General features: G+C 37.3%; 1 protein-coding gene across 1 annotated transcript in view; it reads left to right on the plus strand.

Annotated features, from left to right (window-relative positions):
• The first annotated feature begins 7,432 nt into the window (after positions 1-7,432).
• LOC121318356 (semaphorin-3C-like) overlaps positions 7,433-19,178 on the plus strand; it is a 58,730-nt gene continuing 46,984 nt past the window's right edge. The window contains exons 1-2 of the mRNA XM_041254919.1: positions 7,433-7,699; positions 10,220-10,363. Of these exons, the coding sequence (XP_041110853.1) occupies positions 10,258-10,363 (106 nt within the window). The 5' untranslated portion in view covers positions 7,433-7,699; positions 10,220-10,257. The remainder of the gene's footprint in view (positions 7,700-10,219; positions 10,364-19,178) is intronic.

Genomic DNA, 19,178 nt, shown 5'->3' on the forward strand with positions numbered 1-19,178 from the left:
AATTCAGATTGAAAGCGAGCCTGCATGCCTTCAGCTTTCATTTTAAAATCACTACATATTTTTAGCCATACAAATTGGCCATAGGTATATTGTTGATTAGTGGATGATCACTATCTGCACTCAAAATTGCGTTCCTATCAGTATAGATATATTAAGAGAACCCACATCATTTACTGAAATTAACAAATCTAAAAAAAAGCATCTTAGTTTGGCTATATTACATAGTAAACTTTAAGTTCGGATTGGTATTGTTTATATAATCTCTAAACAAAAATAGATCAGTCTCAGAGCCCGTCCATATTAATAACACATCATCTTTTCCGTTAATAGATAGTTCTTCCCAATATCCCATATATACATTTGCACAGTTTGGAGCAAAAGCAGAGCCCATGGCTGTGCCTTGAATTTGTAAATAAAATGTATCTTTAAATAAAAAATAGTTTGATTCCAATACAAATGTGGTTAATTCCAAGAGGAAATCCATGGGTATCTCTAAACTACCCTCATGTGGTATGTTAATATACAGACTCTCCACATCCAAATAAATATAAAATGCATCTGGAGGAAATGTATGCTGGAAGAGCAATTTGATCACATCATGAGTATCAGATAAATGAGATGGCAGATCTTTTGCAATATCTTTATATCTTTAATGAAAAAATTGATAATTATAGGCCTTCCGGGTGGCTTCATAGGATTCTTACGTATTTTCGGTAGTGTATACAAAACATGTGTTATAGGGAATGCAGTTTTCTAAAAATCATATTGACTGTGTGATCAAATTACTTCCTGTAGCCCTATCCAAAATCACATCCCTCTCTTGTTTTAATCGTGTATTAGATCACTAGCCAGAGGCTCATAAAAATCTTTATTATTAAGTTGTCTTAAAACTTCAGCTACATAATCCTCACTATTCTGAATAGCTATGGAGCCTCCTTTATATTTTGCTTGATTATTTTGGTTGGTCACACACTCAAAAAGCTCTTCTTACTTGACCATTATATATGTGTCGGAATCTTCTAACATTTTGTTTAAAAACATTTTATTATTTATTAAAACAAAACAAGGTGCGTTTCGACACACAGTGTGTCTTCATTAGGTGCTGCAGCGATTGTCAATTAAAAACAGCTTTATGCGCATCCAGTAAAGGTGGTCCACGTGGAGTGCAGGATGCGCCCTATAGCCTGGAGAGCTCAGGTTTGAATCCAGGCTACGTCATTGACAACCGTGACCGGGGGTTCCTAGGGGGCGGCGCATAATTGGCCGAGCGCCGCCCGGGTAGGGAGGGATTAGGTCGTCAGAGCAATCCACAGTTCACCGCGCACCAGCGACCCCTGTGGCTGATAGGACGCCTGCGGGTCTGCAGTGGAGCCATTCAGATCTGTGTTGTCCTCCGGTACTATAGGTATGGTGGCTTCGCTGTGGATCCGCAGTGTGAAAATGCCGGATTGGCAGGAACGCGTTTGGGAAGACGCATGTTTCAGCTTGCATTTCCCGAGTCGCCGGGGGGTTGCTGGGGTGAACCGAGATAAAAATAACAATTGGGCTTAACAAATTAGGGAGAAAACTGGCGTAAAAACCACCAGTGATGACTATATTAAAAACAAACCAAAATAAACAAACAGCTTTAAAGGACACCAATCAATCCAGTAATTGATCATTAATTGAAAAACAGCCATAGACATTATTCAAACTTAACAACGACAGTTTTCACCAATAAATTGAACATTGTTTTAGAATCAATTACTAATGCATACATAGTGTAATTATACAATGATTAAACCCAAAAACTGATATTGCTTAAAGTTGTTGTTAAGGCACAAGCGTGTGTGGGTGTGTAGGTATGCTTAAAATTGAAAGATAGAGCACAGCACACTGTCACACTAAAGAATCAAGTGCAGTTAACATATTTATTGACTGGTGAAATACAATGCAAAGCTGCTGCAGTATGTCCACTGTTTTGTCATTTCAAATATATTTACAAAACAAACATTAAACTTCAAAGCTACAGTGTGCAGTGAAAAAGCAGATCATGAGAAACCACATTTGTGAATGAAAAATGCAAGAATAAAAGTCTTTACATTTAAAAAGTATATAAACATGTGACATTTTCGGTCCAATAAAAGAAATGGCTTTACATAATCTCGTAAGTAAGAAATTGGAGTGTCCCGTGTGAAAATATAACATGAAATCGTTCAAACCGGGGCGTTGACTTGGCAGAATCCATTATATGTATTTAAAAGGGTATAATGGTAAATTAATAGTTAATTTCTGCTGGTTTTCCCTGGAAGTTTAATAATTAAAAGATTTTGGAATGTCTAGACTACAGTACGATAGTACTGGCATTTATTGTATTGGTATGCACTCACAGCCTTGCCACACAAAGAAACATTGGCACTACAGTAACTGGCCTGTACAGCACACACTCCTTAGCAACAACTGGGAAAAGAAACATTCATTTCTGCAGCTGAATCGTGCTAGCCTGGCAATGCATCATGAGGTGGGGTATCTGAGTACAGCAAGGGGAAAAAGACAATAAGGACTTTTGGTTATAAAACATTTCGTAGCTTCTAAAAATCTGATTTTGATATAAGAATCGTGACGTGAGATAAGAGTAGCTTCCAACTGTGTAATACAGTACTGTAATTTAATTTATCAGTTATCATTGCTTTAAGTTTGAATTAATACTGTACCAAGGGAATGTAAACAAAAATAACTTCTGATAATATGAGTATTTTAATCATGTTAGTTATCCGGGGTGTGGTTCATTATGCTTAATAAAAAGTGCTGATGTTTGGCTAACATTAGACTTGGATGATTTAGTCTCTTAATAGACAATGAACAAATTATCCTCTTATTAAAAGACTTCTACAGTAACTGTTTTGCTCCACTGTTATTTTTTCCTGTTCATCCCCTGTATCCATGGCTGCTTATTTAACTGCTATTTTTTATTAATATGTTGTCTTTTCTTTGAAAACTTAGAGTAGTTACAGTGTTAAATGTTAATGTAGGGATTAACACAACTGCAGCTGAAACTCCCTGTAAAGTATATCAACAAGAAAAGCCACAGTATAACATTGATACAGGCACTTCAAGGCCATATTTTATATGCTTTTGGAAATTTGCCTAAACCATGACCTTGTGAGACCCTTTCATTATATTTCGTTTGTGATATTTAGGGACGTGATGGCAGTGCATAGTTTTGTTTTGTTTTATGACATGTATTGACATCCACTGAATTAAAAGCATTATTTCACATGCGACGAGAGCTATATTTATATTCAGACGTTCAGCAGTAAAACATTCAAGCACCTCTGGCATGTCCTTCAGTAATATCCACAGTGTGCGCATGTTTACATCATGTCGCTGTTCTTCAAATGTGGATATCAATCCTTCAATCTGTTTGAGTGATAATATTCCACTGACATCCGTTAACAGTATCTCAACAAAGTAATGCAATGTGTACCGTACAGCAAACGTTTTGTTAGTTCATACAAGTATTAATTGTGCAAGCAGTTTATTATGCTGTCACAATTCCACACCTGGAATGAGATGCATCCGAAGGCCTAAAGATGTCCTTTTTTTCCCCAACAAGGTTTCTATTTCAGGAATATTCCTTGGCCAGTAAATTAACTAGCAATTTCACAACCACTTTGATTGTGCATTGTAAAGAAATGAAATATTCCAATCTGTTTTACAATACAGTTCTTTAAACATTTACTTTGACATTATATATGACACACCCGTTGAATAAGAGCCATAAAATGAGGCTGGAAACAGTGGCTACTTTTTCAGAGGTACTCATCTCCCTGCACAATCTTTTGGAACCTAAAGATAAAAGTAGTATTTTAGCTTGGTTTTCACAATTTTGTGCATACATTATTTGTTCACACATGGAGACAAGACATTGATAAAATGAGTTTGTCCAAGATTTTACTGAGTTGTATTTGTTTGTTTCAGCAGTTTCTGCACTACTGTACTGATTAAGGAATGCATGACAGTGCTGTACGATAAGTGTGAAGAATAAAATGTAATGACATCATTTTCAGTTTGTTCCAATGAAATATTAAGTCATGTTAATTTCAACACTGGTTCCATTCCGCAAATAAGTAGTTTTGGAATGACTTGCAATTACTTGACCTGGCGCACAGCCTGCCTAGAATAAAACAAAGCTCAAATTACAAAATATGTATTTCCTCATAACCGCAGTTTGATACAAAATATGGAGTAAATATTTATATATATATATATATATATATATATATATATATATATATATATATATATATATATATATATATATATATATATATATATATATATATAATGTCTGTGTGTGTGTGTGTGCACATTTTCATTGTCATTAGGTGGGAGGGCAAGAGTCTTCTGGGTAGTAAACTGTTCAACTACCAAGGGTTGTTACAAAACCCCTCCTCTTTTTTCTGATATGCAACTAGCCCCATCAGTAAATACTACTAAAAATAATAATAATAATAACAATAATGAGGAGGAGGAGGAGGAGAGTTTGGGAGTTCAGGCAGTCATTATCCTTGTTATTATTAAGGATATTATTACCCTTCCCTTAAGAGGAATATTTGTATTGTAAGATATGTGTGTTATCAGCAAGATTCCCCAATTGTAGAAATACAGTCTCAAGCAGGGTCCAATGACTTGTAAATGTTTTGCTCTAACTTTATTACCCATGATATGGATCTGGTTTGCAGTTTATGCCTCAAGAGTGGTTTTAAATACTTTACACAAGAGTAGGTGTCTTTTTCCCTAAGGAATCACGTAATGGCTATGGGCCAACACACCAGGCTTTTAGACTCAGTCTCTCAGTAATGAGTCTAAATGGATTAGCAGCTAACAGCTGTACTGAGCTGTGAAATACAGCCTGGTGTGTAATGAATTTTCTAACCGTTGAAGGAAAACCATAGATTTTTAGCATCGTTTCAATTAAGGCCTTGTAGATTATTTAATTTCTATGTGAAAATGTTCCTGCCTGTGGGGACCTAAAATTAAAGATTAGAACATAATGCATAGCTGCCAGAAAAGAATAACTATAAAAAAAAACATGTATCTACAAGATTAATCACTGTTCTCAAAGCCCTCTTCATATTTTAAATTCCACAGTTCATAGCAAATTTTTAAATTGTGCTATGCTGTATATTTATTAACAGAATAAAAAAGGTAGCCTTAAAACAATTTAGATGCTAAAGATCACACAAACCAACTCCCTGTCACAGCTCATAATTATGTTTCTAAACTGTCTGCTTTGTTGTAAAGAATAATACACATGTTTCTTGTTCATTTGCATTTTCTGTTATTTGCTTTCACTTTTGTTCACTTTTTCTTTGAGGCTTTCTATGGCAGTAAACAGCATAACAGCCACAAGTGTTTGAATGCTTAACTTAAAATGAAATGAAAAGATATGCAAAATAAGTGCAGCTGCTCGAGTAACACAAAACACAATAAAATGTTTTTATTAGGGATATTTTTTTTTTCATTTAAATGTTATTGCATTCACTTATATGTAAATAAAAAAAAACATGTCATTGCAAACTGTAAGTTTAGATTTGTCGCTCACGGTATGAACTGAACCCATTCGAGCTCAGTGGATAGTTTACATATACATTCTTCCATCATATGCCCATAGTTTAATCTGTTTTTGCTTATCAGACATTCTTTAAATGTATCATTTCATATTAAATCTCTAGAAGCTGCTTGTGCACATAAACATATGACTTAGAATACGCTGTAGTATGCTGGCTCATCAGCTATGGAATGAGCTTCAATACTCAGTGTACTTAACAGGGCTGTCTGCGGTATCTCCTGACGTAATGGTCATTCCAGCTCAAGCAGACCAACATTGGCTCCTAGACCTCTTATAGAACATGAATGAATTGTTTTCTTGGAAAGCCCTTAAGGCATCTTTGTACGTTATCTCCCACATGACCCCCCCCCCCCATCAAAATGGGCATGTTTGTACCACCTTCAGGCACTTTCTCTCCATATGGGGCACACAATGAACACCTCCGTAGAACTGGGTCATCTTGAGCTGGAATAACTCATAACTTGTGACTCGTAACAGGTCGTCAATGCTTAGAAATGAGAGTGTCACCAAACCAGATATAATCATAAAAATATTTTGTACAGCTTTCCTAACATTTAATAATGACGAAAAAAAAGGCAATTTACTGTATTTAATTTATTTGATTTTATTTCTTGTGAGCAGTTAAAAAAATAAGGTTATTTGTCTAGATCCTTCTATTGCTCCAGATTATATCATGTTTATTTTGTATGTCATGAATGAGAAGCTTGTCCATGAGTGAGTGTAGCAAGCTATCTAACGGTGCTGTTTGGACTTCCTCACACCCATGTTATAGCATTAGTTCACTGCAGCCTGTACCAGCTGATCACTTCCAGGCACAGATCTGTTCCTCAAAACAGTCCTGACAAGACAACTAGCAGGCTGGTCAATAGACAAGCAAATCTATTGTGGAACTGCCTGTGAATGAAGAGGTGGAAGGATACAGATGGTGGGGATGACACTTTAAATGCTCAAGTGATACCAATGAACTGCTATGGCAATAATTGATATGTCTGCAAAAAACACAAAACACATCTTACTTCTAAACAATACAAATGTCCTGTAATGGCCAGTCTGGTATTCAGACATGACTCCAATCGAACACAAGTAGGACAAACCTATGAGACACACTCAAGACAGCCATCCTGAACTGAGGTATCCCTTTTAGTCAGATCAATGACCTCATTGTGAGTATTGTGAAAAGGCATTATAAAGCCAAAAGCAATGTCATGCTGAAAGCGAATTTTTTGTTGTTTTCAAATTTTAGTTAGCTACTATTGAAACTGGTGTCACTATACAATGACTGATGCATTTAATAACTGATATACTGTATTTGTAAATCAGCAATTTTACAGGATAATGATGTCCACATTTAATCATGCATTTATATGGCTAGCTAAATGTAAATCATACCTTATCTTAAAATATGTTACAGCATCTGAAAAAAGTTTGCTACAAAACAGCACAAAAATTGAAGCAAATTATTAAAATCCTTTTTTTTCAATGTTCAGTCAATTAAGGAATTTATCAAGTTACAATATTATTATAATACTTTTTGCATATTTCCTTGGATTGACTCAGGTCAATATTTTAAACATGATTGTTCAAGTTCATTTTAAAAGAGTCATTGCTTATTGATGTACAGTCAGGTTTCTCAAGAGAAATGAGCTGGAAGAACAGACTACACTATAGGACAAACCTCCTGTTCTTGTCTTATTTTAAAAGACCTTTGGTCTTTTTTCGTATAGTGGGATATTCATAACTGAGGAAGCACAGTGTTTGTTTGGTCCATGTTAGATTTTAGGGTTGGGTTATCTGTCTGGTGTCTGGTTAACTGGGAGGGTATGCAAAGCTGTGCAGTAAGCAGTGTAATAGGAAACCTAGACCTCCCCCAATTGAATTGTATTCACTCTCGCTATTCGTTCTGGAAGGGAAAGGCTGAGAGCTGATGGGAGCTGTTTTCCTCTTTTTAAAGGCAATCTATCTAAGGAACTTTTGTGAAAGACAGTTATCGTTTCAGAATTTGACATGAAATCAAACACAACCTGTTAATTTGGAAGCTGGGTACACGGACGATTGGGGTATTTTCAGTTTGATCTAACTGTCAAGGTAAGTGAACTAACTGAGCTAATAGTGAGGTTTATTCTGCTTAGCAGGTGTGGTTTCTTTCTTATGCATACAGTATATTGGTGTTTTGGGATTTCAGGATTTAATAATGCTATTATGGTGTATATGTAAGACTCTGAAAGGCAGTAACTTCGTAAAATCTTTGGAAAATGAGTGCAATTTCATAGTATGACGGGGTCATTTTAATTTCTTCACAACATGACAGAAATAATATGTCATAGTCTAGCTATGTTGTATTCATTCTAGGTCAGACAGTTTAATTGCAATACAGGTGCTTATTTAAATATGCTAATAAACTGTGACTACAGTCACTCAGCAACTTCTGATGTAAAACAAAGACAATCTGTTATAACATTTTTTGCACAACATACATATGTGTTTGCTTATAAAATAGGTCGATGTATTGGGAATTATTTATTAGGCATAACTACTGTACAGTATACTTTCTTCTATCTATCTATCTATCTATCTATATATATATATATATATATATATATATATATATATATATATATATATATATACTGGTACTTTTTAAAAGATTTTTATGTGAGAAGATTTACAATGTTTAAAATCCTTTTGTTTCTAAAGAGCATTATGAATGTGTTAGGATGCATTCTCAGCAAGGTCAAGTGTATATAATGTGGGTGGTAGAATTGTTCAACTGCATGACACTTCGGCTTTCTTCTCAATGCTCATAAAAGAATAAGGGTAGAGTTAACTGTGTCTTAACATATATTTACATATCAATTTATTTTTGAGGAAATTAGTTTAGGAGGAGAAAACTATAGACATGAACACACTGAGGGGAAGGAGGGTGTTTAACAATTACAATGTATTTTGAACTGCAGGAGACCATATGCCATATGTGTGTATGTTGCCTATGGGCTCCTGCAGTTCAAAATTTCATTCCAGTAAACTATAAGATGCCAAACTGCTTTCATAAAACACATTTCCATATTAGGAGCCAAACTTTAGCAAGCAACCAATTCATACTAAATGCTTAACATACTGCATTTTTTTTTTATTTTATTTTTTTTTAGTTTTTGTGGTTTGAAACAAATTAAAGTATAAAACAAAATCAACAACAGAAAACATTAATTTGGGAGCGCTTTAGAAAAATAACCGAAAGTAGGAATAATACTGATTGCTAATTACAGTTGTGCTCTTGTAAACGGGTCTGGTTTTAATTACTTTTTTTTTTTTTTATTTCCTAGTCTATTTTTTTGCCTAGTACCACTTTTTGTTGACTGTCACAGTCCCACATTCACGATGACTTTCCATATACTTTAAAGGCTATTACTGCCATTGCATATTGGCTCTGTTTGTTTCTTACATCATAAGCAGCCAAAAATTTGCAAAGCAACTGCAATGGATTATACTGACAGGACAGAAAGGAGGGAGCCAGCTGTCTCCTCTTGGCTGTACCATTTTAGCTGGTTGTAGAAATCATATACCACTGTTTAACTGAAAGTCTGTATCAATTATTATATTTATTGGGAATCTGGGTTACCATCCATTAATATAAGGTATTCAATCTTTACGACCTCACAGATTGTTCTCAGCATCTGATAAAATTACTATTCTCCTTTTATTAAATTCTTTGGCATATCTTCATTTTCTTTACCACTCTAGTCTGTGTTTGGTTTGACAGTACTGTAGCCTACTCCTAAATATTAAAACACCTCTGATAATTTGAACCTGGATTCCATCACATTGTGGTGTTATACCTCCCATGTTCTCAGCTGGCCTGTTCTTTGCTTGTATTTCTTGTAAGTATCTTTCTCTCCTGTTCATCCATTTCTAACCTTGGTTTACCCTGTTAAAACCACATCTGGTTTACCATGTGCCTTTGGATATACACACCGTTATACAATCCCTGTTTCCGTTAGTAGTTGGTTAGCTGTCAGAAAATATCAATATAGTAACATCTGGAGAAAATGCATTGAAAACCCTTATGTCATGGTAATGTGTGCAAATCTCAGCTGGTGATTGCCTTATGCAATCATACTTTACATTTACTGGCACATGGTAAGTACAGTTGATAATGATAATATCTGCTCAGTATTTCTTAGAATATGTTTAAATCTTCTAAATCTTCTTCCGTCTTTGGCCAGGATGTAGTATATATGTTTTTTTTATTTTATTTAATCCAGTCTTTCTTTACATTCCATGCTAATTATACAACATGGGAAATAAACAATCTGAGTGTGCTTAAGAGGAAATGAGTTATAGCACTCGGTTGTTTTGTGCTAGTTAAGTGAAATGTACAGGAGTAAATTAAAGAGAAAAGGCTTTGAAACGGTGCACCCTTGTGTGTTGCAGCTTTCAGTAAGATCTGCAGTTATAATACAGAGTGTGATTGGAGGGGGATGGAGAAGCAGATTGGAGGCCATCATAATAATACAAATCTGTGTGACCCTGGATAGGCTAAGATGCTCATTAATGTAAATGTACACTTCTGGATTGTAATTATTATTATTATTTTTTTAATTTATGAAGGATCTGGGAGCTGGGTGTTACTTACTAAACCAGATGACATGGCAAAATCTGCAGTGCTTCAAGTGATTATTGGAATGCTTTTTCAGTCCAGCTGTGTCTTAGGGTCTTCTCAGCCAATTCCAAGAGTCTATTTAGCATATGAAGGTAAGCTAAAGTTCAAGTCTTTTTTACACTTCTTATTTTCAAAGGCATTATTTAAAAATGTTTTTTTTTTTTTTTTAAGCTAAATGTCTGTCCAGATTTGCTGCTAAACTTTTTGACCAAGAATATAAAACACTGCTGTGGGACAAAGTGGAGAAAAATGACAGGACAAAATAAGCAGATTGAATAAAAAAGGGAATAATCAGTCAATCATAGGAGATCTGATACAATCACTGCAATTATAACACCTGGACACCCTTCTTAATGCCATGCCGTCTGCACAGCTGCCTAATACCATACAGGATGAATGTGTGTGTAAAATCAATTATTTTTCTTGCATATTATTTTCTTTTCTCTTATACAATTACTTTGATGCTAATTTCCATACAACCTATAAGGAAACAAGTATTTCCCAGCACTATTTGGGATAGAAAAATGATTTACTTCACTCTGGTGCATTTTAAAAGTGTAATATTTATATGAAAAATAGGAATTATTTATAAGACTGTAGTACCTATACTATACAGCCTGTATTACTCTTGAAAACCTGTGAGAATAACTAATAAAGTAAGCAGAAAATGTTTCTGACAACAAAACAAGAGGAAGAAACAGAGGTTCAGAAAAAGCATTAGAAAGTGTTGTAAACCTTTATTGTCCAGCAGATTCCCTGTGAAAATAACAACATACAGTTTTTTAATACTAATGTATTGGAGGGGTGATACAGTCAATCAAGATAATGTTGTCCTTGTTTATGTGTGATTGTTTGACCGTGTACTAGTGTGGTAAGGATGTATGATACAATCTGTATCCTTTTGACATTGCTATTGAGGGACCTGCTTCGTTTTCCTGCCTTGGATTGCTACTTGCAACCACTATTAACACATTTGAATGTTTTTTGCGGTTTTGTTCATGGGTGTACAGGCTTTGCTTAGGAATGAGGGCTGCCACGGTATGCTGTAAAACATTACTGTCATAACGGTATTCTCATTAGTCTTTCTTGTCATACATTAGACTTGTGTTCAGGAAACAACTGTTAACATACTTTTAACTAATGTAAATGTGAGCTTTTGGAAACAGGAATGGAATAAATGCAGTAGGAATGCTGAATCTTTCTGGACGGAGTGTATGTCTTCTGGCTCAAAGTATTGTTAGCAGTGTGTTTTGCTTGAATTTGTTGTTTTGCAGCCAGTGACCGCATTGCCAGCTCCTTGATTTAATCCTTACAGAAAAGTTGTAAAAATATCTCCCTAGCCTGGGAGATTCATTATCAGAACACAGTGATCACCATGGATTTGGAATAGATACTGCACATTGGTTCCAATATAGTAGCACACTGGCACTTCTAAGGTATAATGGCACAGCAATGGGTTACCAGTTGGCTAACATCATTGTGATATCATGCATATGAAATACGAAAATGTAGGTATTATTCTAGTAAATACCAATAGGTCATTATTTAGTTTCCCTGAGCCTTGGAATCTTAGTACATTGTCATCAAATTGCCAATGTAGTGCCACGGAATTAGATCTGAAGATGATGAAGATACATTTGTATGGTGGCCAGTTTTAACGATCGGCAAATGTACATCTGTGCAATCCTTAATTCATTTTGAGATATTTCCAAATGCCTTCCACTGTAGGTATGCACATACACCATTGAGCTTGTATGATGCTACTGAGCTTCAATCACATTTTTTTTGGTAAGTTTTTTGCAAAGTTAAGGGTGTTTTTATTGGCTGTTCATGTTTTTATGACATTACGGTTTTTATCTGCATTCTCTCACACAACAAATTATGAGTCTGTTTCAGCAATACATTTTAATGCACAGTGTCAGGGAGTTCATGTAGCTAACAAATAATGTATGCTCTCATGCAATAATAGATCATGCTGTATGAAGAAATGTAGATTTTGCCAGAAAATGTGCATGATCTGCAATGCCAAGGTCTTGATAAACTATTTGACAAGTAAGAAAGGTTAAAAAGTCAACAGAAATACAATGTGATCATAATATTTTTTTTTCAATGGTAATGCCACCCATAATGCATTGTTTTTATTTTTTTAATGGAAAATGCAGTTATTTTCATCATTCTAAGAGGTTTTCATCGTTCATTTTACACACATTTTAATTGGCTATGATGATAGTTTGGTGAGGGCCCATCCTTACAAGACAAGGTCAAATTATCTACTAGTAGTGACCACTGCAGAGTATATTGATGCTATTAGTAACCAAATAAATAGTTACGTATGGACATTTTTAAAACATGTTTTCAGGTTATATTTTGGACTGGATAGCTGAGGCTACTGGCAATTTATGTTGAAGCAGAGACAACAGCGACCCCAGGTGAAGCAGAGCCGGCAGCGACCCCAGGCGAAGCAGAGCCAGCAGCGACCCCAGATGAAGCAGAGCCAGCAGCGACCCCAGGCGAAGCAGAGCCGGCAGCGACGCTGGGGGAAGCAGAGCCGGCAGCGACCCCAGGCGAAGCAGAGTCGGCAGTGACCCCAGATGAAGTCGAGCCAGTAGCGACCCCAGTCAAAGCTGAGCCAGCAGCGATGCTGGGGGAAGCAGAGCAGGCAGCGACCCCAGGCAAAGCGGGACCGTCAGCGACCCCAGGCGAAGCTGGACTGTCAGCAATGGCAGGAGAAGCAGGAGGATCAGCAACCCTAGGAGACACAAAAGAAGCAGTTCTCCCAGATGAAGCAGCAGAGCAGGCAGCCTCAGATGATGCAGAGCAGCAGGCAACCCCAGGTGATCCAGACGTGGCATCCCTGAGTGGAGCAGGAGTGGCATCCCTGAGCAGAGCGGGCGTGTCATCCCTGATCCAGACGCAGGAGTGGCATCCCTGAGCAAGCTGGTATCGTCAGCGTAGGTCTCCTGATCCGTGATCCTGAGTGGGACATGAGTGGACATGGCATCCCTGAGCAGAGTGGGTGTGGCATCCCTGAGCGGAGTGGGTGTGGCATCCCTGAGCGGAGTGGGTGTGTCATCCCTGAGTGGAGAGGATGTGGCATCCCTGAGCAGAGTGGGTGTGGCATCCCTGAGCGGAGTGGGTGTGGCATCCCTGAGCAGAGCAGGCGTGGCATCCCTGAGCGGAGTGGGTGTGGCATCCCTGAGTGGAGTGGGTGTGGCATCCCTGAGCAGAGCAGGCGTGGCAACCTTGAGCATAGTGGGCGTGGCATCCCTGAGCGGAGTGGGTGTGGCATCCCTGAGCAGAGTGGGTGTGGCATCCCTGAGCAGAGCAGGCGTAGCATCCTTGAGCGGTGACATGCAGGCATCCCCGGGTGACAACAGCGGCAGTGGACTCTCAGCTTTTAACAATTAGAAGTTTGAACCAAAAGGAACCCTGTCTGAAATATGTCATGTTTATTAGAAATACATGTTCAGCGTAAATAATTAGCTAACTGTTTCTGTGTGTGGAAATAGTTAAAAAAAAACAAAAAAAACATGTATATTAGTATATTACCCCTCTAACCACATTGCAAATTCAGTTAGTTTTAAAAATACTGTTGTATGTGAAAAGCTTAATTTTTATTAGTCTTTGAATTGAATGTTATATCAAAATATGATTTTACTGACTGTTAATTAAATTGCATAGAATCCAAAACCAGCTAGAAAATTAGAAAAATTATCAGAATTATAGGCTTTTAAACGTTTGCTTTTACAGACCCCTTTCAACAGAAAGAGAAGCACTCCAAGCAGCAGGCCAGGGCTACTACATTATTGCAAACATCCTTGGGGAGAGTTGTCTTGAGCATTAGATAATTGCAATGTACAGTACATGGATGAATGACACAGTTTTGCCTAATTCTCTCTGTATAGAATTATGCAATATGTTAACATTTTCCTCACGATAATTTATGAGCCTATGAAATACACTGTACAGATTATTTTTCTTTTGTGTTTATTTAGCCTGTAAAAGAATGGAATTTAACAACCCTTGATTTGTTTATAAGTTCCGACCATATGCAGAAAGGCTGTTTTTTTTCGTTTTTTTTTTTTTTTTTTTCTCCTTTCTATGTTAGGTAATGGAAAAGTTACAAATTGTACTTTGGGATTTCTATCAAATCTGCCAATTATATAGCTCAAAGTTATTAACTTACAACAAAGGGAGAGCACTTCATTCCATTTTAACCCATATTTCTAGTCTAAAACCAATTTTCCAGTTCAGTAAAGGCTAATATTAAATCCTTTCAGACATGTCCCCCAAGTGGTAAAAGCGTGGCTGTGTGGTGTGCAGGGTGTCATATAGTCAGAGGAGCGCAAGTTCAAATCCTTGCTGTGCAATGTCATTGGTCTTGGCTGGGGATTCCACAGGGAGCATCATGTGTAATTGATTCTACCTGAATAATGTATTTTATATTAATTACTATGACAGAAATATTAAAGGCTTTGTGGGTTTAACCAATCCCCCTTCCACATACAGTAATCCAGTTTTGTATAATATCTGGGTTTTCATGTGTTTTTCATTTTTGCCTATTTTTACACTAATGTTATGGCTTAAAAAATATAACCTTCATTTTCATTATTATCATAAACTTTTGCAACCCCCCGAAGTTTAGTGTGATTATTCACATTTCTGGTCTTGAACTGATCATTGATGCACATGCTTCTGTGTATATGGAAACGAATGTTAGTTTTAAGCCATCTGTAACTTGAATTTCAGAAATGTGGTTACAGCTAAAATTCTTTAAAAGGCAGAACAATTACATATTTGACTGACTACAATACAGACTATGAAAATGCCAGCCAAAAATCCTAGAATGAGATCACTAATAACACCACTATGTGCACAGATTGATTGCAACTTTCTGGCAAGTGCTGTTGGAACAAACATGCAGGGCAAATCTTTTTACTGCAAATGAATATTAGGATTATTTTTTCTGAAAGATCCTCAGTTAAATGCCTCCCGTTTTGTTTATTTCCAATGTTCCTTTTTTAAAAAATTACTGTGCTAATTATTATGTGGAGTATATATTATTATCTGGAGTATATATGGTTTATAATTCATATATATATATATATATATATATATATATATAGAATATAAATATATAATATATATTATTATATAATTATTAATAGCGGTATTGATTAAAACTGTGAATAATAATTAAACTGATTTGATAAGAATAGAAGAGCATAACTCATAAAAGAGCATGGGCTCTATTTAGCAAATATGAACAGCCGATTCCGCTCGGGCAAAAATGACAGTGTTAGTGAACTGCCGCAATAGCGCATGAAAACATGATTTAGAAGTCCGGTGTCATGCATGTGCTAACTCACATCAAATAGCAAATCATGTACCCAGCCAATCAAATCAGAGTGTGTGTGGGGGGGTGGGGGTTACATCCAATAAAGATTCAACATTCCCTTTAAGAGCACCTGTGCGTCTCCAATAGCGAACGTAGGGCATTTTGAAACCAAACAAAAATTTTAAAATGTCCAGCAACCCAAGTGAGGAGGATGACTAAGCCCCTCAAGCAAGGCTAGAAAAAAAAGTAATCTATAAGGCTTTGTCTGCCTTGCCTGGCACTTGCAGCATCTGCAACCTCCAACACTGGGGCTTCAAGTTCAGCATCTGCTTCCCTCAAACCCTGTAATCTTTCCTCTGCAAGTTCAACACATCCATTATGGTAGCTATGTTATGTAAAACACAAAAAACCAGGATGATATTGCTAATCTTCTGAGGAGTGTACTGTAGTGTTTCCCCAGAGACATCCAAATATCAGAATCACATTTTGAGGATTCAAAATATTGAATAGTATGGTTACAATTTTTTTCGGCAGGTGTTGAGCAGGGGTGTCAGTAACGACCACTTCAGTGGATACCTGTTGTCCCCTATCAACCAGCCTCTCAGATTGTCATCCCACTGAAATGCAGCTGCCATCTGTGAATTAGCAAGGATAAAGGAGACATGAGCAGAGTCAATCACATTTGTTATGTAATTGTTGGCATCACATACTTGCACGTTGACAGGATCGGTCCCCTTATGATTTATGTAGAGGTGCCTATTCGGTGGTGGTAGTCGTAGCTGCTTATGCCTCACAAGAAAACTCTGCTTTGTATTTTTGTTGCAGCTTGTGAGAGACAGGGAAATGGAAATTATCCAGCCTGCTTTGCTAAAGCTGCAGTTACATCTCGCACTGTACATGATACAGCCGACTAGAACTCACAGTACGTTAGAACGAACCAGTGGCATAAAACGTTAGTGCAGCGCAGGTCTCCACAGGTCTCCTTCCAGGTCAGCCTGAAGCAGTTGGCATATGTCAGTGTTTGTTTATCTGTTTGAGGATAAATTGCTGCATACACTATGTGCCAGACAGGCTCAGAAAAGACAGATGACTTCTAAATATTTGGGGACGTCTCCTCCGCCTCCTCTCTTTGTCTTGCCATGTAGAAATCCAGTGTGCACTCCATATTTCTTTTATTTCTCTTTTTTCTCTCTTTTCTTTGCCTGCTTCCCTGATTTTTAGTCTACCATGTGATTTGCTCACAGTTTAGACCTGGTTTTCCCATGTCAGTTGAAAAGCAAACACTAGTTACTAGTTTGGTTAGGTTTCTAACCAAAGCCCCTTCCATATACAGTAACTCATACAGTAGCATGACATATATAATGCATGTTTTACAAACATAGTTAAGATTTTCGTAGAATTTTGGATTATTATGCAAAATTGATGCAACGGGTAAAATTATTAGTGTAGAATTTAAAAAAAAAAAAAAAAAGAAAAACAGTTGAACAGTTGGATTGAAGTTCTGCCTGTTGTTTTTGCCAAATGTTGAAATCAAATATTTGAGCATAAAACAGCCATCTGGTGAATCTTAATTAATTCTTACTGGTTTTAATAAAATACTAAGGAATTATAAAATCCAAGGGTGTTTGTAAAATAACTGTTTACCCATGTTTAAATTTAACACGTGAAAATTACATTATAAATAGACTTAATCATTTAAAAGGTTAATCATTTAAAAGGTTTTAAAAAGGAAATCTGTTTATGTAACATAGTTCCATCCTGGCCAAAAATATCTGTCAATATTTAGTTAAACCCCAAGTCACGCCCTTATTCTTTGTCTTACTTTTTTGTTTGTTGATCACTACATAGCCATGCAGACGCCTGCTCAATCATTTCAATCTAAGATTATCAATTTAGACATAAAATGGCTACTCGACACACTTTTCTTTCCTTCGGAATCTAAATTCTCAAATGGCGACTGCATTTCTCCTTTTGGACATCCACGGCCTGACCAGGTACCTCAAACTCCACTGATATTGCCACGCCCGCTCCCGCTGTCTTGATCACCTAGGCTTCTGATGCTACGAATCCTCCCTCTAAATGCTTTTGCCAATGGTATGCTTCTTTAAAGACTGGTCCATTGTCAAGCTTCTGAAAGCTCTTTTTAACCACCCAACTGCAAACCATCCCATTTGTCACTCCCGTGAGAATAGCGTTCAGGTGCTTACATGTGCATCTGCAAAGTTTAACACATCTTTGTAACGTGCTTCAATGAAAAAATAAGAAAACTGTATTGTAAAAGTATATGAAGTTTTTTTTTTTACTGGCAGATGGCAGCAGTCCTGTACATACACAGCTGAGTGTGGAAAATGGATGCCTGTGTACCTACATTTCACAGATAATAATTCATATAACAGCGCTATAAACCCGTGCCTGAAACTGGGGAAGATACTGTATATGACATGACTGAACATTTGCAATGCAAGTTTTGTGATGTATATGTGCTAGATAAAGACGTTAGCATTGATGGGGGTTTGAAGTGCATCAGCCTCTGAACTCCACTGTTTCTTCAATCTCCGATGGCCTGGATACGTTTCATAACAGGATTACTCGCTCAGAACCAGCAGCTCTCCCTTCCCTGTCAATTTGACTGTTTTACTCACAACGTACCTAGCTGGCATTCAATACCAATATTGTCCATGTGCAGCAACCTCAGCAGTCAAAGTTAATGTCACCAGCATTTAATCAAAAAAGGTGTATTCCACTGCAGTGGAGTCTTACATTTGTTCTTCACTCCCTGATATCTCTTCAGCCCAACAGAGTATTGCTAACATGCCCGAATCAGCAGGACCAGAGGTTTCCTCCCACAGGGTGGGTTTTTCTTCTCCACCGAGTGATAAATCTTTAATTCCTTATCAGATTAAGTAAGTTGCAGCGAGCCGGGGGTCCTCTTTTGGGGGCAAGTGAAGCTCACCTTTAGAGGACCAGCCATGCTGGCCTTGTACTCCGTCAGAAAGGTTCTCCATGCGCCAGAGGGGTCCTCTCTTTCATTTTCCGTTTTCTGCCCCCTGTATCTGTTTTCACCATGCAAGTCTTTCCCCCTGGACAGCAAAGCTTGTTCCCAGCCTTGGAGAACCAGCCATTCAGCCTCGATTCCTTGGAGATGGCTCTTTGAGAGTCGGGGGAAGACCCCTGGCCCTATTTGCATATTATTTATTTTCTCTCTGCCAGCATTCCAGTTGAAAGTCTGACCACATTGACCTCCATCAGCATAGGCAACCCTTGTAAGCTGGGGGGATCTTTGGATTTCATTTCATCTCTTCAATACGTACGCTGTCATATTTCGGTTTCCCTTGTGGGAAGTAACGCTTGCTTCCCAGCCTTGGAGGCCAATCGGTTCCGTCTTATCTCTGCAGTGGCATCTCTCCTCGAGCCAAGGGGAAACCATGTCCTCTTTTCTAAATCACAAAACACTTCTCTCCTAATACAATCCTTGAGGTTCTTCCTCTATGCAGCCCTTGCTCCTGTCCCATGAAATACCATTCATGTGGCTACATTTCTATGTTAGTCCATGTATGTTAGTAGTCCAT

Source organism: Polyodon spathula, chromosome 7, assembly GCF_017654505.1.
Source record: "Polyodon spathula isolate WHYD16114869_AA chromosome 7, ASM1765450v1, whole genome shotgun sequence".
NCBI lineage: Eukaryota > Metazoa > Chordata > Actinopteri > Acipenseriformes > Polyodontidae > Polyodon > Polyodon spathula.